This window comes from Aspergillus stella-maris, assembly GCF_047715825.1.
Source record: "Aspergillus stella-maris strain CBS 113639 unplaced genomic scaffold BDV14scaffold_3, whole genome shotgun sequence".
In the NCBI taxonomy this organism is placed as follows: Eukaryota; Fungi; Ascomycota; class Eurotiomycetes; order Eurotiales; family Aspergillaceae; genus Aspergillus; species Aspergillus stella-maris.
The window spans coordinates 426,560-450,801 of NW_027396797.1; the positions used below are offsets into that span (position 1 = coordinate 426,560).

Below are 24,242 nucleotides of genomic sequence, written 5' to 3' on the forward strand. Positions count from 1 at the left end.
TTTCCGACCTTTTCTGCTGCTAACCGTCGGCACTGCAGCTTCCACTAAATCCAACTCCTTCCAACTGCTCTGTGCAACCCGACAATGGCGTCTGCTGCCCGTCCCTCTGCTCCCCGCTATACCTAACGAGCCGCGCGATAATGTCTACAGTCCGGTCACTCGGCCTGCACGAATCCTCGGCCATTCCCTTTCTCGTCGCGGAGGACCTCCTACCCCCCGATCCGTCGGGAAATCTATACTCATGGACGACGTCTGTTGATACCGGTCCCGGCGGCCCTGTGGAGGATGAGTTGGTGTGGACGAAGAGCTGCGTTGTTTGGTCTCGAGCAGGTGTCATTAAGAGGGTCTTTCGACTGGATCTGGAGAAGGAGGATATCAAGCATGCCCTGTTGACGAACTTCTCTGTCGGAAAAATCAAGCGAACTAGCGACAAGTCTTCATCTACCGCAACCTCGAAGTCCGACGGCCATGCAAGCCAAACAGGTACACAGTCAACAGAGGGCGCGGATCCGAAGCTGAGGGACAGGGGATTCGGCAAGGACTCTTCACGAGCACTTGTCGCCGTGCTCAAATCACAAGCACATATCTACTTCTTGGAGGGCAACAGTCATGTCGTTCCTCTACCCTTCGAAGTTGAGTCGGTGTTTGCTACACCTCGCGGTCTACTCTTCCAGCGAAAAGTTGCCGAAGAAAGTACCACTGCACACCCGATGGCACCGCCAAACTCATTCTTATCTTTCTCACAAGACTTTCGCACTTCTCAATCCCTTGAATATCCATCTGGCAAGACACAACGGCCGTCAATGAGCACAATTCCGACTCAAAGCCCCGGCTGGAAGTCACGAGCAACCAAGCGTGCGGACCTGCCTAGGGTGTTCTCCCTGATGGATCCTCATTCTGAGATGGGTCTTGTCGTGTCAAACCAGGCTTCTCGGTTGTTACAGTCGAGTCTCTCAAGCAGACCTTCTGGTTTTGATGTTCTAGACCCAACAGATGAGATTATCTACGTCTCGCCCAGAGATGAAATATCAGGAGCGTATCGAGCCAATGCGAAGAATCCACTCATACTAGTGCTTACTGTCAACATGACTACGGGGCTGTACACACTTTGGACGGCACGTTATCGAGAGGATGAGACTAACCCGTCCTCTAAGAGAAGGCGTCGCGAGACCGGGGGCACTCGATCGAAGAGACGCAGTTCGCACTTCGGGATGACTACAGGAACAACTACACCTGGCGCGCGCCCTCCGGGCCCAAGAGAAAGCTTTGGTCCCCGGGTTGAGAACTGGAACGCGTCTGTCATGTCTCATTCCCAGTTTTCTACCGATGGAAAGCCTGAAGACGAAGAGGATGACTTTGCCTCTAAGCTTGGGCAGGACTTTGGAGACATCGGCGTTCCCTCGAAAACCTCTAGGCGAGTGAGCTCAATGATCGCTCGCACTGATCTGGCGACAAGTCAAGACAGAATTACTTTCAATGATCTTGCAACCGGAAGTCAATCAAGTTCGGTTCACCCAGGAGGGTTACGACAGTCGATAGGAGCTGGTAGCACCCGGGCGAGCTTTGGATTCAACCCAAGGGCTTCTTTGCCTCCAGCTGCTGGCTCTATCTACAGTACTGCCGGTAGCTTTGTGGACGCTCCAGTGGACAAACTTCTTGAAGAGTTGAACAACGACAACCTGTTTGAAGGAATCGAGAATATGGACCTCAAAGAATCAGCGTCAGGCCTTCCAGAAGAAGTTCTTTTATCAAAAGTGGAAACATTTTCTTCGCGGTTCTCTGGCAGCTTCCTCACACCTTCGAAGCTGAAACCATCGAAGAACTTAAAGGTGGTCACTGTATGCCCAACTGACAATGCGTCTGCGCAGAAAGGAGACCTGACTACAATGAACCTTTACGTTGTGGATCAAGAGGCAAAGTCGATGACTGTTGTCAACATACGGGCAGAGAGCGTCAAAATACCAGCAAAAGACAAAGTTTTCTCGAAAAGGTCAAAAAAGTCAAGCACTGATGAGCGTGCTCTACTTGTTCAGGCAACTCGGATCCAACATTTCCAGGGTATATTAGATGTATCTAAGATTATCGACGGCGGACTGTCCCGGGTGGTCACCCTCAGCGCTACTGATACTGGCAATATCCTCCACCTGCAGACGCCGTGGAACGACTCTATGCCCATTGATCTGCCTTCAAAGTTTCTGTTACATGAAACCGATGCGCTTGCTTCCATCATGACCGCAAGTCTTCCTCGGGAAGGTGGTATGAAGCGTGTCATGACTGATTCTTCGGTCACAATTGTTGGTCTAGATCATCCCGCTGTCGATGGCAAATTTGACGTCGTGGACTCTGCAAAGCGAAGGCACAAGCTTCAGATTCGAATGGAGCCGGCCAATGTCCTGGTACGAAAGGCATTCAATGTCTGCAGATTCGCTCTTGCTGGTTATTTTGCCGATAATGTTGCCCATGCGCTCCTAGTCGGTTGGTGGGATATCACGAAATGGCTCCAGGAGCGAGAGAACAGCGAGAATGATCTCGAGTGGACTGCTCTAGTAGTTGCTCTCTTCTCACTCGCCATTCCCTTTATCGAAATCGAACAAACCGGCAACGCCGATAGGCAGACCCGCAAGAAGAGGGGTCTATTAAGGTCCAGCAGTGGCAGCTATGTCGACACAGAAAGCTGGGAATCAATGCTTGAGCAAGAGTCAGGCTCAGCAGGTGTTGTGGCTCCATGGATGAATACCAGTTCCTGGGGTTGGATTGTCGAACAAGATGCCGAAGATGAGAGCACTGTTACAGGTCACAGAAGAAAGCCCTCAAAGACAGATCCTCCTCCTTCCACTCGCTCAACATGCCGAAGGAACACCTATCTTATCCGATGCGTTGCGCTGACCAGAGAGTTCCTACAAACGCCACCAGGTATTGCAGCGTTTGGAGCGGATGGCCATCTCCGCACGGCGCTGTCTGGCAGCGAACATTCTCCATACACTGCGATATGCACTATCCTTGTAGCTCTGCATCTACTGCGAGAGGAACAAAAGCTGTCAGCATGTGACGACGAGCAGTCACATAAATGTCTTGGTCTCCTCGCCCCAGTGCTAGCCCAGATTGGTGGGTGGTTGGGATGGCCTTCCTGGAATGGAGCTGATGATTCCTACTATGGTCAGGAGATTGCAAGCATCAACCGCTGGCAATTTGATGATTCTCGGATGACAGTGGGCGAGGTTCCTGGTGAGCCGCTTGCACCTCCTTCGATCTTCGCTTTCTTAGCAAAGGCGTGGAGCGGAGAGCCCAGGACTTTCTGGAGCTTGCTCAATCTTGTCCATTCCGAGGAGTACCCAAGACGGGGAAAACTGTGGCAGTGGTGTTATACATTAACACCGAGGACGCTATCCCTCGATGGCTTTGTTGATCAAATGCGCAATTGCACGACTGTTCTAGAACGCATCGAACTCCTTCATCACTGGGGGTTGACTCGCAATGTCATTGAGACTTTGCCGGAAGGCGTGAGCACACCATTATACGAAGCTATACTCCAGTCACAAATACATGCTTCGACGTTGTGGAGCCCGTCTCTCTTGGGATTGATCGATCGAGACGACCTAAGCATCTCTATGAGCCACCTGAATACCTCCCGACCTCCGCCACCATCTATGCCTGCCATTTCTCACGATGCTATGCGCGACTTTCACCACATCGGAAATTCAGCCCTTGAGACCGATTCGATCAACTCCTTTGAAGCCTCTGCCGAAGCTGACCGCTTCTCAATCACAAAGCTAATCTTCCGTGATGACAAGCGCTTTATTGAAGCTGCACGATTACTAAATCAAACCAAGGCTCCTTCGGCAGAGTGTACTCCAGAGCCCGAGTGGACCGACTCCGATTTGCTTGAGGCACAGAAGGAAGTGGTACAATTAGTTACTCTGCGAACGCTTTCAATTCCAACTGGACGAGCCATGCTAGCCTTCAATGGCCGACTGCCTCTACTGACTGAGAAGCTTCCCATTCCGTCGTTCTCACTGCAATGCGTGATGAAGCCTTCGAACGTGACAATTAGTGCTGATCGAGCTTCATTTAGCGAGGAGAAGCTTTGCTGGGCGTTCTTCCACAACGGTGTCTCCACCGGTCTTGCTATTTCGAAGAACTCCAAAGGAATCGACACTTCTTGGATTCTTTTCAACAAGCCACAGGAATTGACAAACCGACATGCTGGCTTCCTTCTGGCACTGGGTCTCAACGGACATCTACGTTCGCTGGCTAAATGGGTGGCCTTCAAGTATCTCACCCCCAAGCATACCATGACTTCAATCGGCCTATTGCTCGGTCTGTCTGCGTCCTATATAGGAACAATGGATACACCCATTACTCGCCTGTTATCCGTCCATGTCACAAGAATGCTTCCTATGGGTGCGGCTGAACTCAACTTGTCGCCCTTGACTCAGACTGCAGGTATTATGGGCATTGGTCTGCTATACTGCAACTCTCAACACCGAAGAATGAGTGAAGTTATGCTCTCGGAGATTGAGAATGCAGAGGCAGAGGAGGGTACTGCGACTCATGACGATCTGCGTGACGAAGGCTACCGACTAGCTGCAGGATTCTCGCTGGGATTAATCAACCTGGGCAAAGGCAAAGACCTCAAAGGCATGCGGGACATGCACATAGTCGAGAGGTTACTCGCTGTCGCCGTGGGCACGAAGAACGTTGATCTGGCCCATGTCCTCGATCGAGCAACCGCAGGAGCCACCATTGCTCTAGCAATCATTTTTATGAAGACCAACGATGAAACCCTGGCGCACAAGATTGATATTCCTGACACAACGGTTCGCTTTGACTACGTGCGGCCAGACCTATTCCTCCTTCGCACTCTCGCACGGCATGTCATCATGTGGGATAGCATCCAGCCAAATGATGAATGGTTTATCGAGAGTCTCCCAGAGGTTTATCGCCGCCGCTATCGCTTGACCGGCGTGCGTCGCCTCAAGAGTAATGACATGCCCTTCTTCAATATTATCGCTGGTCTTTGCTTCGCCCTTGGTCTTCGGTACTCTGGCTCGGCCAAACCAGATGTACGCGACATCCTCCTCTCATATCTTGACCAACTCATCCGCATATCTCGCCTTCCTGCCGGGAATTACGATGGCAAATTGGCAAGGAACTCAGTGCGTCATTGTCAGGATGTTGTTGCATTGTCTCTAGCAGCCGTCATGGCAGGAACTGGAGATCTGGCTTTGTTCCGCCGTCTACGCTCTCTCCACGGCCGCGTGGACCCTGATACCCCGTACGGCAGTCATATGGCCGCTCACATGGCCGTTGGGCTGTTGTTCCTTGGCGGTGGAAGCTATACGCTAGGTACCTCCGACCTCGCCGTTGCGTCCCTGATTTGCTCGCTGTATCCCATATTCCCGACAACTGTGCTCGACAACAAATGCCACTTGCAAGCATTCCGTCACTTATGGGTTCTTGCTGCTGAACCTCGCTGCCTTGTTCCCCGTGATCTCGACTCGAGGCGACCCGTGTCAATCCCCATCAGCATTACAAGCTCTGACGGCGAACAGCGCACGCTGGCTGCACCATGCTTGTTACCCGACTTGAGTCACATTTCCAAGGTCGAGGTCCTCAGTCCTGACTATTGGCCCTTGGTCCTCGATTTCGACTCCAACTCGGGCATCCGCGGAAAATTCAAACAAGGCGATCAGTCCATTTACCTGCGCCGGAAAGCAACCTACAACCCAGCGGGCACATCCGTCTTTGGCTCCACGCTCACTGGGCTCTCAGGCGCGCAAGACATCCTTCCCTCGTCATCAACCTCGGCCTCCAACCAAGGCAAGGGCCTATCTCCATCAGCAATTCCCAACATCACCGCTCTTCTCTCCAACCCGTCCCACAGATTCACACCCAAACCGTCCGCCCAAAGCATCTGGGACTGGATCTTCCAGCTCCAATCTCTCCACGGCCTCCTCGACGCCCGCGAACGCGAACTCGTCCTGCCAACCTCATTCCCGACACGACCTCGTCCATCACCCTCACCAATTCCGCACGACGCTCCCTGGCTCCGTCAGTCCGCTGTCGATAGTAAACTTCTCACTGAATCAACTGTGCAAAACGTCATCCGGGCCTCAAAAGGAAGAGGTGCGAACCCTGATGAGGTACGCGATCGGCTCTGGCAATTGCGATTGCTGTTTAGCTGGATTGATGAGGGGTCGTTCCCTGGTGAGAGCGCTGAGGAGAAGAGGAGTCGGCAGAAGTCAGCTTCGTCTTTACCGTTGTCGGGCAATGGAGGCGGAGGTGGGCTCTGGCTCAAAAAGGATTATGTCGAAGAGCTGAGGTGGAAGATTTGGGGCGTGCAGATTGGGGATCATGGTGGGGCGAGAGGGTATCCTAGGGCTCCCAGACGGTGATTGCTTTATGTTCACAGCATTTATGTATGTATCAGGTTATGATGGGAAAGGGAGTTTGTGGGCATTTGGGGTGCTTCGTTCAGCGTGTTTTCAAAAGGGCTTCGGCTCTAAGCTGCATGATATGCCTTTCTTTGCCTTGATTTTATTTACGCCCTCTCCAAGTATCGTAGGTTTCATAGCCTGCATCAATCATGAATCGTTATGTCATAATACCTTGCGCATATGTATAACTCCTAGCAATGCTATTTACGCTTTTCGCTTCCCAGCCGTCCCGCTCCTGGTTCTGGAAGACGTCCACCCTACTGTGACCTAACGGCACCAGGCTTCAGTACCCCCCTATCCCCACTCCCACCCATCTGCCAAAGCCACACCCCCTCAACAGCCCAAGCGGCCGCACTTGCGTGCCGCCCGACACCACCTGCTTTCCCTCCGCCAGATGCGTTCTTCTCATCATCCGCTGCGTCCTTCTTCCCCTTCAAGGACGGTCCGGTGCCTGAGCTTGAGCCACCCGCCTCCTCCAACATCCCACTCACAACACCCTCCTTCTCAATAACTTCCCAAAACCCTTCAACGAGGTTACTCCCCCTCTCGCCAAACTGACCCTTCCCCAGGCGGAAAAGAATTCGGCCAAGAACTTGCCAGGCTATACACCGTTGCGCAGGGAACGACGATCTACTCAGGATCGCGAGCTCAGGGATAGTATAACCAGCCGCATGCGGATCCTCGCCGTGATGATGGAGCCCTAGGTTCGTCGGTAGTGAAAGCGAAGTAGACGGACTCAATATCGTTCCGAGAAGCGAGAATCGAATAGAGGACGGATGGATTGATTCTGCGGAACTACCGGGGTGGTATGCGGATGAGGGCGGGAGGTTGCTTTCCGGGTCGTCCGGGTCGCTGGGTGGTGGCTGCAGCCAGGAGAGACTTGATGGGTCGTGCGTTATATTGGGGAAATAGTGCGTTTGGAGGTCTGATAGGAAGGAGTCGGAGTTTGGGTCTAGGGATGGCGGTACGTTTGAGGATGACGGGGGTGGTGTTGGGAAGTGCACGGAGGAAGAAGCGAATTCTGCGGCTGGGCGGAGGTCTGCGGGGATTGCGGGAGGTTGGCGGTCGTCTGGGGTGGGTGTTGAGTTTTGTTTCGGGGGTTGAGTGGAAATGGGAGTAGACTTTTGTGCTGGTGTTGGTGTTTGGTCTGAGTTCGGTGCTGGCACGACCGCTGGTGAAGGCTTGCTATCGTCTTCTTTTGTTGCAGCGGTGAATGAGGAGGGCGCGGGGTTATCATCATCAATACGAGCTCGACGGAGGAAGCGTTCGAGTAATGAGGGGTCGATAGTTGACATTAATTCTTCGCGCTCTTGTTGTAATTGCGCGTCGGACATTGAAGCCAGTTGCTGGCGGTTCTGTTCGTCGATGCCCGCCTTTTCATCTTGTGGGTCGCTAGACGTCTTTCCCGAGCCTGTTTCCGGTGCTTTAGGTTGTGCTTGTCGTTGCTTGAAGGCGGAGGGTCTCGCGCGACGTTTATGGGCAGGGAAACCGCTGGCGGACTTGAGGGTTGGAGGGGCGGGAGGGGCAGCGGGGGAACGCTCTTGGATTTCGCCAATGACGCCGGGAATAGCGAGGGTGGAAGAGATAGCTGGAACAATGTCCTCACCGTCGGAGTCGAGGTTGACCTCGAATCGTTCGCCGTGAAAAGCCATGGTGCTGCAGACAAGTAAGATGGAGAGGTGAAAATGAAGGCATTCAAGGTTCCACGCCAAGGCCAGGGTGCTGACTCAGTCATGCGGCTCAAAAGTTAAAGATCATGCACTAGTCCAGACTTGAACTAGTTAGTCATGTGACTAGCTACCCAGAACAGGAATGGCGCGCGGGATCATCTGATCGGCCTTGATGAAGTTCGGGATTCTGCATCTCGACAACCATGTTTCAACTGCTCTCATCCGAGATCTCACGTTTTATAAAACTGTTGTACTAGACTACAGAATATAACATATCTGACTGGTTTATCATATCAATTTTACCGTTTCGGGCAAAGAGTTCCGGGCCGTGATGGTAGCCGGCGCATCGGCGATCCAGGGTGGTCTATACTAAACGAAAATGATATCCGATTCTACTTTCCAGAATGGCCCAACAGCATAACTCCATAGCAATAAAGACCTCAACGGTAGAGACACGTCAGCCCGCTTGTGTTCCTTCGTCTGTTCTATTGTCAGCTGTGTTTGCTGCCTGACAGCCAACGTGTTATATAACAAGCAAAGACCAAGTTTCCATCTGATCGCAGTGGCTTCCGCAAGGCAATTGCAGCGCTGGAACAGCTTTCGTTGGCAGGCCGTTCCCCTTTTCTGCCGCTCATTTGCTCCTCGTCTCCTCGTGTTCTCTTTCTTCCCCTTCTTCATCCACTCAAGCCATCCCCCATCAGCCCTCCTCCCCGGCCTCCATCTCTGCGTCTTTCATCGTTGTTTTTGTCGTTTTCCATCTAATCAGACGACGCTTTCATCTCCAACAATCACTTTCCCCCACAACTGCCAACGCTACAGCCTATCGCCCTCCCACCCACTTACAGAGGACCGTTCTCCCACTCCGCCTCACTACCGACCTTACAGTACTCTCGCCCTGTCGCCCTTCTCGCGTCGCTCGTTTCGATGAACCACTTTCCTTAATTTTCCTTCCACAATGTCCACGGGGCCGCCCGTCTGGTCGGCTCAAGACGAACAAGAGTCGCGCTCTCCTGCTGAACCCCAAACCCGCCCCAGACGGTCGCGTCGAAAGAAGGACGACGACGCCGAACCCGATCGCAACCAAACCACCCCAAAGGCCACAAACACCAGGAACAAAGACAAGGCAAAAGAGAAGAAGGAAGAAAAGGAAAAGGAAAACTTGAAGGAGAAAGAAAAGGACAACGAAAAGGAGAAAGAGACGAAACGCTCTACTCGGCGACCGCGAGACAAGTCTATATCCAACACCAACAACAACCCTACATCCCCTCAGTCGACGCCCTCGAACCCTCGCAAAAAGGCCAAGTTAGAGGCCACGCCTCAGCAAAGCCTCGCCACTGTACCTGCTGCTGCTACTCCTGCTGCTCCTGAACCGGTCTCGGTAGCTCCGGTTTCAACACCAGTGCCTGCGCCCGCGACGGTTGTTGCTGCTGCTCCAGTGGTACCTACTCCGAAACCCAGTCCCCCAATTGCATCTGCACCTTCGGTAGCGAATCACACTCCGCTTCCACCTCAATCGCAGCAGGTACCACAATCTCGGCCTGTTCATCCTGCATCGCAGATTCTTCAATCCTCCGAGCCGACTCCACAAGCGCCGACGCCCACGACGTCACCTCCCTACCCGACGATGGTCTCCGCACCACCTTCGCGTCCGCAGTCACAACCATTGGCTCCTCCTCCACCTCAGAGGAGCAGTGGTCAAAATTATGACCCGATCCGATCTGCTTTTGGCACGAATCCATCGGTACCTGCGCCTTCTCCCGCACCAGCTCCTCCGTCCTTTAGTCCTCCAGCGCGCCCAGTCTCGCCGCGACCATACCGCGCCAGTGCATCGCCCGCTATATCTAGCTTGATTGACGGCCCTCCACAAAACAAATCACCACCTCAGTATGCGCCGCATCCATACAACTCGCCTAGTCGTGGGCCTAATAGCTACCCCTCGACGCCGGCTGCTGCGCCCGTTGCTCAAACACATTCCTCAGTACCGCCGCCCTCCCACTATGCGCATCCATCTCCTTACGGACCACCCCAACCTTTGCCCTCGAATGACATGCACGCGCGGTCAGTTGCATCGCAACCTCATATGTATCACCCTGCTCCAGAGCCCATGCCAACGTTGAATAACGTGCAACCACCGCCAGCCTCAATACCAATGGAGGTAGATAGCGAGCCCTCGGCCCCCGCAGTCACAGAAAAGGCAACCAAGAAGGAGTCGAAATCATCTACGGGCTCTACTTCAAAACCATTGTCACCAAAGCCCTCAAAGCCAGCAAAAGAAGCTCCTGCCTTGCCTCAGGGCTCGGGCCTCATATCCAATGCTTTGTTTGGTCCAGGGGAAGACAGCTCTTCTGGTGAGCCAAGTCAGCGGACGCCCAACATTGTCGTGCATATCCCTCTAGAGAGAAACACGAATAAGATTGTGAACTTTGCGCGGCTGGCCGAGGAGCAGTATGGATTCGCCGCACTGCATCCCCGATTAGCAGCTCACAAGGAACGCATGGCTGCTGTCGCCGCGGCCGGCGCTGCTCTCGAGCGGAATGATAAACTAGCGCGCGGAATCTCCGCTGGAGAAAGCGCAGACGAAGACCTCAGCCTGGAAGCTGACCGCGACAGCGAGGTTGATGGTGATGGCGGGATGAGTGCTGCCGCGCAAGCTGAGGAGCCAAAAAAGCGCAGAAAGAAGAACGAAGACTATGACCGAGACGACCCCTTCGTTGACGATAGTGAAATGGTCTGGCAGGAACAGGCTGCTGCTAGTAAAGACGGGTTCTTTGTGTACAGTGGTCCCCTTGTGCCTGAAGGGGACAAGGTGCAGGTTGAACGGTATATTTCAATCTTACTCTATTCACTTAACATTACACTAAAGTACTTGATGCAGGGCGGACGGTACGATCAAGCGAGGCCGAGGACGAGGACGCGGTGGACGCGGCCGCGGTGCTGCTACAAGTCACGCACAATTACCACTAGCTGCTGCAATCCCGATCTCACAAGAAACTGGCCTTCCTGTCCGCGGTCCCGGATCCCGAGGAGGTAATATCAACCGCCGACCTCGCGCGAGGAAAGTGGATGGTGACAAAGGTCCTACATCGTCAGGACGAGGAGGCGGTGGTGCCGGCCGTGGTGGTTCCAGCAGCACTCGAGGAGCCAAAGCAGCAATGGTGGAATTGGCACCTCGACCTAGCCTTGCACCTGCTCCCCCTGGAATGAACACAATGGCAGCTGGAGGGCCAGAGATTGCCATGCGATAAGCGTCTAAATCATCCTTTTTTACGCGTCTTTTGTCAATCGAGTCCAGTCCGACTACAGGGTCTGCGTTCCTTGCATTATGCATGAATTTTCTTCAAATCAGCCGCGCACTGCAGGCGTACGGGGCGGGCGATCAAAGACGCGGTCATCTTCCCGGCCTATTTTTTCTCTTTTCTGTTTTTTTTTTTTTTTTTTTTTTTTTTTTTTTTTTTTTTTTTTTTTTTTTTTTTTTTTTTTTTTTTTTTTTTTTTTTTTTTTTTTTTTTTTTCACGTTCTACGTTATGGGATCTTTCTCGGTCTGATGTCAGTATGGAATTCAAGGTGTCCGATGCATGAAATGGTGTATTGCTTTTACTCGTTCTAGATCATATTCAGGTTTAGCTGTGACTCTGTACTTCAGTTCAAGTTCATCAATCAAACGCAGTTATTATTCCATCGCCGCTCGGCGTATTTCTTCCAATGCACTCTCTGCAGCATTTAGGTCTGTTTTTCATGCACATAAAACAGGACATCTCAGCTAACAGCCAGGTAGTTAATCAGACCATAGCCCAAGTACCCGCAGGCAAGACCTAAATACTCACACCCCGGCGCATAATTCTGAAACATCGCATATTGATCAGACCGCGGATCATCATAAAGGATCTCCTCCGGAAAGAAGAGAGAATCCTCATAAAGATCCCTTATCCCCTCAACATCCAGCGCACTCGGCACCAAATTCGCCCCAATCCCATTCCCACCAAGCCAACTCGGCGCCATCACGATAGAAGCCCAGTCCACATCATCCCACATCATACTCATTAACGTGACACCCGAATTTCTGTACCGCATCCGACATGGGCAAATAATTCGACGCAGAAAACTGCACGGCTATAGCAGAGTGCAGGTTGCGGCACATCCCATTGTGCCCCCACATATCGGACGGCGCGAGGTTCGCGCTCTTCTCGTCAAAGTCACCAAGATACTGGCATGAGAAGTGGAACATGTTATCGAGGTTATTTGCCGCCCAGAAAACGGGGTTCTGTTGCTCGTGGTAGAGGTCCCATGCGTGGCCGATCTCGTGCGTGATGTTGGCCGTTGCTTCGCCGAGGTAGTCGCCTCGCACGCTGAGGATCATTGTTGGCCCCTCGCACTGACCGCGTGGGACTTCTTTGCCTGTGGACGTGGCGAAGTTGTTTGGCTGCAGGTAGACTTTCATTATCTCGGCGCGGGAATTCATGCAGTCGAAGGATTGGCCGCGCGTGATGTTGTAGTTTGCTGGCAGGCCGGCGGCGTACCAGAGTTGCATTGCGTCGTGGATGTAGGGGGCTAGGATTCTGTCTACTTCGTTGTCGTTGAAGCATACCAGGATGTTTTTGTTTGGCCAGATACCTGTGCCGGTGCGTTGGTGGCTGAAGTGTAACCAGCGGGGGGAGTTTGCGCTTGGGCTTTGGTGAGCTAGAGGGGGTTGCCAGGTGCGGCTGCCGGCTTGGACGCTCGGGAGGGAGAAGAGGAGGGTGGTGAGGAGGGTGAGGAAGGAGGTCATGGTGTTGAGCTGGAGGTGGGCTTGTAGTCGCATTGTGGAGGGAGTGTTTTGTGGTACTGGTTGGGTTCTGGAATCTCTGGTGAGTGTTCTGTTCTGATATTTATTCCTCAGGAGACTTACAGCGGCAGATTCTCGAGAGAAATAAAAGATCAACCCGAAGCTATGTCCTTGTCACAAGATCGTCTCGGCAAAGTAACAGGAAAAGTGAAAACAACAACACAATTACAAAATCGAGGCGAATGTAGGTTGAAACCCAGACCTTCACTGATTGTGAATGGAGGCCGGAATATCCTCAACTCTTCACCTGGGGTAAGGAGTGGTCGAATGCGTCAACTTGTCCGCTGAATGTTTGTTGCAGTAAATTTGGGCTCTGTGGTGCGTATTCCGGTTACTTTTATCCATCGACCATTTTCTTCATCTAGCCGGTTGGTTTTTTTTTAGTCAAGTCGTTCTGTCAAGGAGGAAGGCTGACCGTGGGATCCATATCACCTGATAGGTACTACGAGTGACTTTTGTGGTAACAAAGTTGTTATCTCACCTCAGTGTGATGGAGCTAGCGCTCATCAGCTACAGTTGGTTACTATGAGGGATGGAATTTGGACCAAAGACTCTGCGATAGTTTGCCATTGAGCTGATAACGGAAGTACCGAATCTAACGCTTATCGACAGAGATGGCCCCAGTAGATATTCCGCTTGGAATTTACACCCTCATCAATTTCGCCTTTGCGCTTATCGACCCAACTACCTTTCGTATTGCACCCATGGATCTGAAGACCGGCTTGAGATATCATGCCGTCACTACCCTGAAGGAACGACAGCCATCTCTCAGCGTATGGATTGCCATAGGGGGGTGGCAATGAACGATCCTGGCTCAACTCGCACTACTTTCTCTGATATTGCTGCGTCCGAGGCGAGGCAGGATGTCTTCTTCGAGTCGTAGGTCAGCTTTATAGAAAACAACGGATTCGACGGAGTTGACCTAGATTGGGAATATCCTGTTGCCGATGATCGGGGCGAGAAGCCCGAGGATTACAAGAACTTCGTTAACCTAATAATGCGACTGAGGAAACGTGTGAATCAGATGATGAGACCATTTGGGCTGTGAATCACTTTTGTATGTACACTAATCTTATCTGACTCGCTTTCCTGTACCGGCTGACAGATATCTAATTATTGAAGCCCGCGTCGTATTGGTACCTCCGTGAATTTGATATAGTTCACCTCGAACCCCACGTTGACTTCCTGAACATCATGACCTACGACATACGTGAATCACGCCTCCTCTCATCTCTATGCATCCATGCATGCTAATCTATTCAAACATAAGATGGCGTTTGGGACGGGCCTATCGAATCCCTTGGTCAATATGCCTTCGCGCACACAAACCTCACGGGAATTAATCTCGCCCCCGAGCTTCTTTGGCGCAATAATATCAACCCCGCACGTATTAATCTCGGACTAGGCTTTTATGGGCGCAGTTTCAGTCTGGATTCTCGGATTGCGTCACAGCGGGCTGTAGGTGGAAAGATGGCGGTCGACCCGGCCCATGCACGAATACGACCGGAGTTTTGTCAGCTACTGAGGTTTCGCGTATTCTCCGAGAGGGAAAAGGTCAAAAATTTCTAGATGAGCAAGCCGCTGTTCAAGTTGTTGTCTTTGACAAGGACCAATGGGTTGCTTTCGACGATACAGCGGCCTTGAAGTCCAAACTGGATTTTGCAAATCGTCGTTGTTTGGGGGGTACAATGGTCTGGGCTGTTGATCTGGACGATGGCGCCCTCATTGCTTCCTTAGGAGAAGCAATGGGCAGAAAGCAAGAGTTTGTCAGTGATGGTTTCCCTGGTTTCATTGTAGATCTGGGAACGAGTATCAACGAAACGGCATTCCCGTAGTATAGAGGAAGATGGCTTCGAACAGCCGGCTGACAAAATACCCGTGAATGGTCTTAGCATGGTCTAGCACAAGCGTGATTTTGGATTCTACACGAGTAGGAAATTGAGTTGCTGTAGACAACGTGATATCGAGACAACCTCCTATCATCCCATCGCAAGAATAATAAAACATAAGTATTGTACAGAGTAGAGATGAAACCATGCCTATTATCAGCGTCTTGCAACGCGTTTCCGAATGGTTGCGCCATCATGTGGTTTGGTTTTGGAAGGCCCGTCTCATAGCGTTTCCCGGAACACAGGCGTCTTCAAGACGGTTCAGTAAAAGTGGAATTTAATTGTGCTAGGGTAGTCCATCGAGAAGCAGTAATATCTACAAGAGGTAGAAAGTCCATACTCTCATGGAAGATATTCCTATGTTCAAACTGAAACTTGCATCCGATTCGACCATACCAATGTGGGTATACCGTTTTTCAATCAAATCCGGGCTAATTCCTGGAAACCGAGACCAAGCACGAACACACCAGCGCCGAAAGACGCCAAGAAACAAAGATGCGGAAATTTGACCTATAAACACGCTGAACTGCTCGGTACAACCGAATTCATCTAAGTGGTTAAAAGCAAAGAGATTCTGACCAAGAGCCAAAAGATTGTAGGGAGCACGCGAGTTATTCGGCTTTACCCTGAGTCACTTTCGCAGCTTGAATGGCCGACATCTTCTGCGTCCAACCTTGAGTGGGTTGTGGCTTTTTGACGGTACGAAGATCGTCAGTAGAGAAGCCTGAAATGCGCATGTTGTAGTTCCTTTCTAAGACGAGCTGTATGTCTCGGATTTCGAGGCTCGACGAATGACGCAGCTTGGCAAGGCGGCAGGCAGCAGTAATTACATCGTCAACAAAGTCGTCCGCCATCTGGAGCATGAACTATAGTTACAAGCGATTTTAGTACACTGCGACAACCAAGAGGCGAGTTTATGTGGCAAATGCAAAAACTCCTAACTTACCTCTTCGGCATCAGGGGTGAGTCCTTCACCTTCGCCTCCGCCAGTCACTTGGCGAACCAAGACATCGAGCATCTTCTTGCTAAGAACTCTCTGGCCTTCACCTTCAAGAACATATCCCGGGTGCTTCTGGATTGCGGGCTGACCCATCATACCCATGGCGCCATGACTCGGCCCGCTTGACAACGTCGGGCGGTCTGCGGCCATAGGAACCGGCTTGGGAGGGGGAACATTGAGGTTTTTAGGAATTACCATATTCACATTTCGCGCCGAGTTTTCAGTTGATCGATTTTGGATATAACCTTGAGGATGGGCGTGGCTATTGGCAGCGCCTTGACTCAAGTTTTGTGGTTGGGCAGTATTTGCATTATTGCTGCCGTTCACAGTAGGAGAATTGGAATAGTTTTGTGCAGCTTGTGCCATAGCAGCTTGCTGAGACAAAGGTCGGGGGGGACCCTGTACGTTTGCAGCCTGCACGGTAGAAGGGGTCGGCGTAGCGCCATCGGATGTGGACGCTTGATTCGGAACTTGATTGAAGTTTGAGCCACTCTGTTGAGCTTGTGGTTGCGCTTGTGAAGGCTGCTGTTGTGGTGCTCCAGTTGTAACAGCAGATGGTGCAGAATTCTGTCCAGTTGCTGCCTGACCCGGCTGCGAGGGAGTTGGAGACATTGCTGCCTGCGCTGCCTGGTTTCGTGCTGCACTCACAGCAGAGTTTATTGTGTGAGCTGCTGGTGCATTCGCTTGCCCCGAATGAACCGCTGTCGGAGCTGTTGTTGGGCCTCCTGAAGCCGGAGTCGCTGCGGTTGCCGGTCTAGCACCTCCTTGCTGTGGAATTGTTTGGCCTGAGTGCTGTGTCCCTGCTCTCTGCTGCTGGGCTTTGAACACATCTTGTTGTTCCTTGAATTTTGCCAAGAACTCACTGCCTTCGCGGAAAAGCTTATCGGCTGTCAGTTGCCGATTTTTGAATTCATTCATTTCTTCTTGCGTCAAGTTCCCTGCAGCTTGGCGCTGGCTGATCTGCTGGCGCAGCTCACTCAAGCGTACTCGACCGATTTCCTGTTTCTGAAGAGCGATCCCGTACCGAAGTTTGGCTTCTGGGAGCCACGTCCCTGCTTGTTCGCTTGAGATGTTTGGGGGGAGGAAGAGTTGTAACGAGTTGACCTTCTGCTGGATCTGCGGGAGGAGCTGGGCAAAATTCTGGGGATTGACGGATTGCGATCGTTGAACGGGCTGTCCCTGAGCAGCAGCAGAAGCAGCTTGCATTTGCTGATGTTGAATCTGTCTGTTCTGCTGAAACATCCGCATGCCTTTCATGAGAGACTGCGAAAGTTGCGATAATCGTGTGTGCGCTTGCTGATATTCGGTGGACTGTGGATCGCGGCTGTTAAGAATTTCCCAGAAGTTACGAACCAGCTGGGTGTGTTGAACTTTCTGTTGATCGTTGAGATGAGGGAGCTTTTGGACCTGATCTGTCCGAATGAGATTCGAGTGCTGAGGCACTATCTGCTGAGGCCCAGGGCCCTGAGAGGCCTCCATTGTAGCAAGGTTTCGCGATATGATCCGATGAGTGAATGATGAAATGAAATGAAGTAAAAGGTTCAATGTAAGTTGAGACCGGCAAGGGAAGGTCAAGGGAGGAGTCGCGAGCCTCCTGGCAGTGTTCGGTTGTCCTATGAGAGAGACAGTTAGTCCATAAGTATCAGCAAGCTGTTCAGCATCAAAATGCAGCTCACCTAGCGATAGAAAATCGCGAGTGATTGAGATACTTTTGGGGGATGAGTGGTGGAGAGATGACGGCCACGGAGGTTGGTGGGCGAGAGCCTCAGACTTGGCGCTTGCTGGTCTTGTGTTCCGCGGTCTAGCACCGGCGCAGGGCGCCCGCTACTCTGTACTTACTAGGTACTTGGAAATCCCTCTGTCTCGGATAAACATGTGATCAGTAAGTTTATTTCTCTTCAACATCATGTTCCAGTGCTCTGAGCAGACACTGGAAAATATTCCCTATAATCTACACGATAATGCTCCAGAGCATTCTAGCTAATATTCACAAAAATTAATACCGGGCTTTCTTCTGCCTCCTCATGAACGAACCTAGCAATGGGAAATGCTCCCATGAAGTTACTGAGCTGATCATAGCGCCGGTGCGATTGGGGCACCCGTTGCAAGGACAAGTTCATTGCATACAATGACGGGCAGGTCCGCTATCAATGGTCGTCGCTCGTTATCGCTAGACGCGTCGTTCGGGTGGTCGTCCATTTACCTAGGCCTCCTCAGGGTCTTTGCGTCGTGGACAACCCTTGTGCTGGTGAAATTAATGATTTCTTCAATGTTGGGCTGGTTGATGAGCAGTCTAGACGCAGCGCACGTGGCTTGTGAGTGGCTGTCTTTAAGGGTGGGCAGTGGGCAATGACTGGGCTTGAGCTGTTCAGCAATTCATCCCATGAGACCACCCAGATCGCGCTCCATGCCGTTAACACGATCTTCCAAGCTCCGCTTTCTTATTTCCAGTTCTCGTATCTCTTCGGACTCTCGCACGAGGTCGGCATCGCTAATATCCGTCGTCTCAGGACTCGTGAAACTTGCGCTATCCAGGTCATCGTACTGATCATTATATGAACGACTCATAACTTCCAACTCAGCAGCATTTCTAGCTACTCGGTCTTCCAATTCAGTAATCGATTCTGAAATCAGTTGATGGCGGTAACGGAGACTGGCGATTTTGTCTTGGGCGCCTGCAACAGGACTTCCTCGATTGTCAGAAGCAAAGTGTTGACAAAAGGTGAAAATTGACTCACTATACATTGCAAAGTATCTCGGCGCCTCTAAGCAAGACATCGACATTGACTTCGCCGCGTGGGCCGCTGCTGGAAGTTCTTGCAGAACGTTTGATTTCTTCCATCATGTCCGATCCGAGAACGCGAGCAACGGCCGACTGATTTCTGTTGTTTCGCGCCGAGTAGATGCGGCTTGCCATGGACTCCGTTTCTCCCTCCGGCTGAAATTGAGTCGTTCGCATGGTGGTTCTTTTCTGAGTGCCACTCGTTTTCGCGGACGGCTCATTCTGAAACAATGCTCTCTCGTGAGATTCTGTGTCGCGAATCAAAGCAGTGATATCATGGTTACCGAGAAGGGCGTTTGTGAAGATGCGTGGGGGAGGGAAGCTAGGTAATGAGACTGTCAGCATTATTGCTGCGGTGAGCTGTGTTCGCGGGGCTGACGCTTACTGAAGGTCTGCAATGGCATTCGATGACAGCATTATTTGCTCCAGATGATTTTCCAAGAGCGACATCTTTGCTTATCTTGCGTGGCAGGATTCTGCTGTATTCGCTCTATATGTGCTGCGTGGATCCTGGAATGAAACTGGTGCGTTCAATGCTTTCCTGGTTCCTCATGGTCATGTCGCGTGTTTTGCCAAGGAGCAGTAGTCTAAGTAACTACGGTGATCGAGCTTCTGTTTCTGCCTCAGGCATCAGTTTCGCGTCACAACACATGCGTCGGAGGGAGAGGGTAAATGAAGATGAAGGATGTCGAACTGTAATTTGGCTCTTTCATACCAAACTCAAGCATCTATTCAAAACACAGGCAAGCAGGATAGTCGCACTGCTCCAGCACTAACAGTTGCGGCGGCCGAATGAGCGTAGTCCGTAGTAGTCCGTAAGCTTTGTCCCAGCCGCTGATACTGACTAAGCTCCTGCGCTGGTTCTCTTGCTGTCCAGAGACCACTGCCTTGACATCACATCACCACCTCATCAACCCGTCTCTTCACACTCTGTCAGCGCTGATTCTTCATCCTCCTGTCACTTCTCTCCTCTCTCCGCTATTTTTGCTGTTTCTTCTGTCCCTAAAGCCCTTTTGTCTGATTGTCTTGAACTGTTACCTCCCTTCATCCCTTCTGTTTCCGGTACCGCGGTCCCCGTTCTGTTCACCCGAGCTCGAAGCTGCACACAGACCATAGAAGATGCCAGCTGAGAGGCGTTCCCTGAGGTCGAACAACAAGTCAGATACCTCCTCGTCTGCCAACGGTGAGAAGACCCGTTCTGGTTCCCAGAGCTCGAGCTCCAATAAGGACAAGCCGGCGCCAGCCCGCGCCGCTGGCAACAAGACCAAGCCCACAAAGGCTGCCTCTTCGAACAACGCTTCAGACTCCAATATGGGAGATCAGCGAGACCAGCCGCACACTAATGGCGCTGATTCGACGAAGAAGGACGTGAATGGGCCTGGAGATGTCGAGATGGAAGAGGATACGGCAGGTGGGCCTACATCCTCATCCAACGCCAGCAAGGACCGGAAAGGTGACCAGAAAATGACTGTTGTAGTGCCTCCTCCCAAGGGCTCCTCGATGTCCGGCGAAAAAGGTCAGGACCAGGAAGGCGATGTGACCATGGAGGGTGCCGATGGCGAGGAGCTAAGCCCTGGTGTTGATCCTAGGACAAAGGCTATCCAAGGTTTGTTGTCACTGCGTTAGGATTTCCTGTAGCGACTCATGCTAACAAGGCTATTTTTGGGCGTAACTCAGATATCCAAACCAACTTTACCCTCCTCGAACGCGCCGTCGCCCATTTCGACCCCAGATTTACACTCCGTGTCCTGAGGTCAATCTCTTCAATGCGAAAACATATTACTTCGGACGTGCTTGCAAATGTCATCGTCGATGCTTACCCGAAATCAAGTTCCACTGCTTCTTTCCTATTGAGTGCGATTGACCAAGCTGGTGCCTTCGACAACGCCGGAACTAGCTCGAAGATGGAGGTCGACGCTGATAAGTCGAAGCTGGCATCTAAAGAGGTATTGCCTGAGATTGACGTCTATCTGTCCATCTTGGTCCAGGTACACCTTTATGATCAAAAGGAAATCCAGAAGGGGGCCAAGTTCTCAACTAGTTTGATTGAACGACTTCGCACCCTTAACCGCCGTACACTCGATTCTCTTGCCGCCCGTGTGTATTTCTACTATTCCCTTTTCTTCGAACAGATTGCTCCCCTTCCTCCGTCCCCCGCTGCAACAGTCACTTCAATTCGGCAGCCCCTCCTTGCAGCTCTCCGGACGGCAGTCCTTCGCAAGGATGCGGACACTCAGGCTACAGTTATGACACTTCTTCTCCGCAATTATCTGTCGACCTCACATATTTCGCAAGCTGACCTGCTGATTTCGCACAATCACTTCCCTCCTTCTGCCTCGAACAATCAGATCGCTCGCTATCTGTTCTACTTGGGCCGCATCCGGGCTATCCAGTTACAGTACACAGAGGCTCATGGACACTTGATTGGCGCAACACGGAAGTCGCCTTCGAGTCACAGTGCGCGTGGATTTTATCAAGCTTCCCATAAGCTGCTTGTAGTCGTTGAGCTACTCATGGGTGATATTCCTGACCGTGCCATATTCCGACAGGCAGCTCTCGAACGGGCACTGCATCCTTACTTCCTTCTCGTTCAGGCCGTCAGTGTTGGTGATCTAGACGGATTTGTGAACATTGTAAATACACACAGCTCGACCTTCCGAAAGGATGGCACATACACTCTCATCCTACGCCTCCGACAGAACGTGATCAAGACTGGTATTCGCATGATGTCCCTTTCCTACTCTCGCATTTCTCTCAGAGACATTTGCCTCCGCCTGGGCCTGGACAGCGAGGAGTCAGCCGAGTACATTGTTGCCAAAGCTATCCGAGATGGTGTCATTGAAGCGACTTTGGATCATGAGCGGGGTTTCATGAAGAGTAAGGAGGTCGGGGATATCTACGCTACCCGGGAACCCGGCGAAGTGTTCCATGAGCGTATCCGAGCATGTCTGGGATTGCATGATGAGAGCGTCAAGGTAAATACCTCTTGAGTACTTTGCTTCACGATCGGTTAACTAAGCTCACTTTACTTATACAGGCCATGAGGTTTCCCATGAATCAGCATCGTCTCGAGCTAAAAAGTGCGCAGGAGGCGAGAGAGCGTGAGAGAGAGCTAGCCAAGGAAATTCAGGAAGGTGATATTGACGACGAGGATGCAGGCGGTGATTTTGATGCCATCTAAACGCCGTGGCGTGTGACAAGCATCACTAGGTTCTTTTCGTCCTCGCGTCTGATTTGGAGATTCTGCGGGAGATTTTCAGCTTTGTGTTCGTATTGCAATCTCCCCGTCGTTGTACATGGGCAGATGGATCAGTACCATTGCAAGTTTGCTATGTCTAATCGGATGTTAAATTGTTTCTTTTGTTCTAGAGGACAGCTGCATTGGTCCTGTCGTCTAGCCCACGCTTGTGCAATTCGCTCTCTGGAAGCATGCATACAAACGTTTGTATCTGACAGTGGTATTCGGAAAACGAAGTTTTAATTGTGGAGTGAAGCAAATCCCTATGACTATGAACATTGAAAGGAGTAGACAGCAGTGGTAAGCTCGTAGCCTGGTAGTACTTGGTGAGGCTCCGTTCCGGCCCGATTAGCGCTCCGTCGCCGCCGGAGGAAAACTTCCAAGACCTGCGGACTCGACCTCAAGTCTCCCAGCTGCTGCCACTTCTCCCGACCAGTTGACGCCTCCTGCTCCTCCTCCGCTTGAACCTCGCCGATCTGCCTGCATATGCGCCTTCAACCAATTTTTCTCGCTTGCACAGCCGACACTGAGCATGAAAGCTCGCGCAGTTCCAGCTCGCAAGCTGGGACTCACAGCTCCCATCACACTTCAGACAACACCAATATGTTGGCAATGCCTACGCAATGACCTTCTCCTCGATCAAATTCAGTACCAGGCACGCAAATACCATCCCTCTCGGCGAAAAGATGCTTCCCCTTTTGGCGCAGCCGTCTCTGCAGCCCAGACGCTCTTCAAGGGCTTGCCGAAAGCTCCTCCTGGAATCTCTGTCGACCCGCTGAGGATTGTAGGCAAAGAACTCAAGTTTCTTTCCAAGAACATCCGCCAACTACTTGGGTCGGGACACCCTACACTTGACAAGGTGGCCAAGTATTATACACGAAGCGAGGGCAAGCATATGCGCCCACTGTTGGTGCTGTTAATGTCTCAAGCAACGGCTCTCACCACTCCGCGACAGAACCACTCGGTGTCGGAATTAGATTCGAGCATGCGTGCAACAGTCAATGATCCGATTACGTCGCCTTCTGTCCTTTCCGATACCAATCCGGAATTTGATCGACTTACCTCTTCCTCGTCCTCGGAGGCCGGTGGTCAGTACGACTTTGCCGGCGATGAAAACATCCTTCCTTCTCAGAGGCGACTAGCGGAGATCACTGAACTCATTCATACTGCCTCACTGCTTCACGACGATGTCATTGATAATGCCATCACTCGTCGCTCTTCCCCCTCTGCAAACATTGAATTCGGAAACAAAATGGCTGTCCTTGCTGGTGACTTTCTTCTCGGCCGTGCCTCCGTTGCCCTGGCACGCCTACGAGATCCTGAAGTGACTGAGCTTCTTGCTACAGTCATTGCTAATCTCGTGGAAGGTGAATTCATGCAGCTTAAAAATACGGCCTCTGATGAGAAGAGTCCCGTTTTTACAGACGACACCATCTCCTACTACCTGCAAAAGACTTACCTTAAAACAGCCAGTCTGATCAGCAAATCCTGCCGTGCCGCCGCCTTGCTGGGACACAGCTCGCCCGAAGTTGTCGAGGCCGCATACTCCTACGGTCGCAACCTAGGGCTAGCCTTCCAACTTGTAGACGACATGCTCGACTACACCGTTAGCGGCGTTGAACTAGGCAAGCCTGCTGGTGCAGATCTTGAACTCGGCCTCGCGACTGCGCCTCTTTTGTTTGCCTGGAAGCAGAACCCTGAACTTGGTCCTTTGGTCGGTCGCAAGTTCAACCAGGAAGGAGACGTGCAAAGGGTACGGACATGTCCCCGCAATCCCAGCAAATATTTTTTTTTTATCGGTACAGAAGGGAGCAAATGACTAATCACCCCTGGTGCTCTTTAGGCTCGTGATCTCGTCTACCGAAGCAACGGTGTTGAACAAACCCGTGTGCTGGCCCAAGAATATGCAGACAAAGCCATTGCGGCTATCAGCGCTTTTCCGGAGAGCGATGCCAAGGCTGGCCTTATCGAGATGTGCGTGAAAACCATGAACCGGAGGAAGTAATCAAGCAAGTTTGAATTTGGATCCTGGTGGCCACTTTTTTAGGACGAACTCGGATTCGGATTCGAGGCCGACGGGACGGCTAAGCACAGAATGCGAGCTTGATCGATCTAACCCTACCTTGGTCATGCACAAAGACACGGCTTTTCGTGAAAGCTTGATGATCTCTTCGGGCCTCGTCATACCATCTACCTTTGTATCAGTATTCCTTGTTGTCCTGTCTTATTCGATCACTGCATATGTTCCTATTCTACTCTATCTGTCATACCAGTTTCATCTTGGCTGGGACCCAGCTGGATGTATTGTACAATAGTTTATAGACAAGCGAATGCTAGATTCTTGATTTCTTTCGATGGCGTCTCTTGGTCCGAGCACATGTCAGATGGCACCCTGTCGCACCCT

The 24,242-nt window shown here is 51.7% G+C and overlaps 8 protein-coding genes across 8 annotated transcripts; 4 read left to right on the top strand and 4 right to left on the bottom strand.

Moving 5' to 3' along the window:
- The first annotated feature begins 613 nt into the window (after positions 1–613).
- Positions 614–6,741, top strand: BDV14DRAFT_163880 (anaphase promoting complex subunit 1). Its single transcript, XM_073767109.1, has one exon. It carries the CDS (start codon positions 711–713, stop codon positions 6,393–6,395), a length of 5,685 nt encoding a protein of 1,894 aa, XP_073632924.1. The 5' UTR covers positions 614–710; the 3' UTR covers positions 6,396–6,741.
- On the bottom strand, positions 6,695–8,089 carry BDV14DRAFT_195499 (RPAP1-like protein; the record flags this gene model as incomplete). The annotated part of the gene is made up of 1 exon (XM_073772238.1): positions 6,695–8,089. One exon carries the CDS (start codon positions 8,087–8,089, stop codon positions 6,695–6,697), a length of 1,395 nt encoding a protein of 464 aa, XP_073632925.1.
- An 835-nt stretch (positions 8,090–8,924) lies between these two features.
- BDV14DRAFT_65951 (uncharacterized protein) lies at positions 8,925–11,390 on the top strand. Its single transcript, XM_073777244.1, has 2 exons — positions 8,925–10,927; positions 10,983–11,390. The coding sequence occupies exons 1-2, from the start codon at positions 9,063–9,065 to the stop codon at positions 11,350–11,352; spliced, it is 2,235 nt and encodes a 744-aa protein (XP_073632926.1). The 5' UTR covers positions 8,925–9,062; the 3' UTR covers positions 11,353–11,390.
- Positions 11,391–11,793: 403 nt separating this feature from the next.
- On the bottom strand, positions 11,794–12,842 carry BDV14DRAFT_163883 (uncharacterized protein). The gene is made up of 2 exons (XM_073767110.1): positions 11,883–12,842; positions 11,794–11,831 (listed from the first exon to the last, which is right to left on the bottom strand). Exon 1 carries the CDS (start codon positions 12,633–12,635, stop codon positions 12,129–12,131), a length of 507 nt encoding a protein of 168 aa, XP_073632927.1. The 5' UTR covers positions 12,636–12,842; the 3' UTR covers positions 11,794–11,831; positions 11,883–12,128.
- A 192-nt stretch (positions 12,843–13,034) lies between these two features.
- On the top strand, positions 13,035–14,764 carry BDV14DRAFT_186946 (glycoside hydrolase superfamily; the record flags this gene model as incomplete). Its single annotated transcript, XM_073770895.1, has 9 exons — positions 13,035–13,117; positions 13,153–13,247; positions 13,369–13,416; positions 13,446–13,490; positions 13,542–13,702; positions 13,813–13,944; positions 14,052–14,139; positions 14,200–14,355; positions 14,400–14,764. The coding sequence occupies 9 exons, from the start codon at positions 13,035–13,037 to the stop codon at positions 14,762–14,764; spliced, it is 1,173 nt and encodes a 390-aa protein (XP_073632928.1).
- A 433-nt stretch (positions 14,765–15,197) lies between these two features.
- On the bottom strand, positions 15,198–17,732 carry BDV14DRAFT_65957 (putative transcription initiation factor TFIID subunit 12). The gene is made up of 2 exons (XM_073777245.1): positions 15,765–17,732; positions 15,198–15,684 (listed from the first exon to the last, which is right to left on the bottom strand). Exons 1-2 carry the CDS (start codon positions 17,295–17,297, stop codon positions 15,430–15,432), a joined length of 1,788 nt encoding a protein of 595 aa, XP_073632929.1. The 5' UTR covers positions 17,298–17,732; the 3' UTR covers positions 15,198–15,429.
- Positions 17,733–17,858: 126 nt separating this feature from the next.
- Positions 17,859–19,148, bottom strand: BDV14DRAFT_66008 (uncharacterized protein). Its single transcript, XM_073777246.1, has 3 exons — positions 18,986–19,148; positions 18,557–18,922; positions 17,859–18,504 (listed from the first exon to the last, which is right to left on the bottom strand). Exons 1-3 carry the CDS (start codon positions 19,048–19,050, stop codon positions 18,195–18,197), a joined length of 741 nt encoding a protein of 246 aa, XP_073632930.1. The 5' UTR covers positions 19,051–19,148; the 3' UTR covers positions 17,859–18,194.
- A 571-nt stretch (positions 19,149–19,719) lies between these two features.
- BDV14DRAFT_186947 (proteasome regulatory particle lid subunit RPN3) lies at positions 19,720–23,843 on the top strand (the record flags this gene model as incomplete). The annotated part of the gene is made up of 5 exons (XM_073770896.1): positions 19,720–20,206; positions 20,278–21,575; positions 21,638–21,761; positions 22,378–23,591; positions 23,682–23,843. The coding sequence occupies 5 exons, from the start codon at positions 19,720–19,722 to the stop codon at positions 23,841–23,843; spliced, it is 3,285 nt and encodes a 1,094-aa protein (XP_073632931.1).
- Between the last annotated feature and the right edge of the window lie 399 nt (positions 23,844–24,242).

What these genes read in the sequence shown, in the direction of transcription:
- BDV14DRAFT_163880 (XM_073767109.1), top strand. Translation starts at nt 711, where the DNA reads ATGGCACCGCCAAACTCATTCTTATCTTTCTCACAAGACTTTCGCACT.
- BDV14DRAFT_65951 (XM_073777244.1), top strand. Translation starts at nt 9,063, where the DNA reads ATGTCCACGGGGCCGCCCGTCTGGTCGGCTCAAGACGAACAAGAGTCG. An exon ending in GACAAGGTGCAGGTTGAACG is followed by an intron (nt 10,928 to 10,982) that starts GTATATTTCAAT and finishes TACTTGATGCAG; the next exon opens with GGCGGACGGTACGATCAAGC.
- BDV14DRAFT_163883 (XM_073767110.1), bottom strand. Translation starts at nt 12,635, where the DNA reads ATGCAACTCTGGTACGCCGCCGGCCTGCCAGCAAACTACAACATCACG.
- BDV14DRAFT_65957 (XM_073777245.1), bottom strand. Translation starts at nt 17,297, where the DNA reads ATGGAGGCCTCTCAGGGCCCTGGGCCTCAGCAGATAGTGCCTCAGCAC. An exon ending in TCACCCCTGATGCCGAAGAG is followed by an intron (nt 15,685 to 15,764) that starts GTAAGTTAGGAG and finishes TTGTAACTATAG; the next exon opens with TTCATGCTCCAGATGGCGGA.
- BDV14DRAFT_66008 (XM_073777246.1), bottom strand. Translation starts at nt 19,050, where the DNA reads ATGTCGCTCTTGGAAAATCATCTGGAGCAAATAATGCTGTCATCGAAT. An exon ending in AATGCCATTGCAGACCTTCA is followed by an intron (nt 18,923 to 18,985) that starts GTAAGCGTCAGC and finishes CTCATTACCTAG; the next exon opens with CTTCCCTCCCCCACGCATCT. An exon ending in GAGATACTTTGCAATGTATA is followed by an intron (nt 18,505 to 18,556) that starts GTGAGTCAATTT and finishes CAATCGAGGAAG; the next exon opens with TCCTGTTGCAGGCGCCCAAG.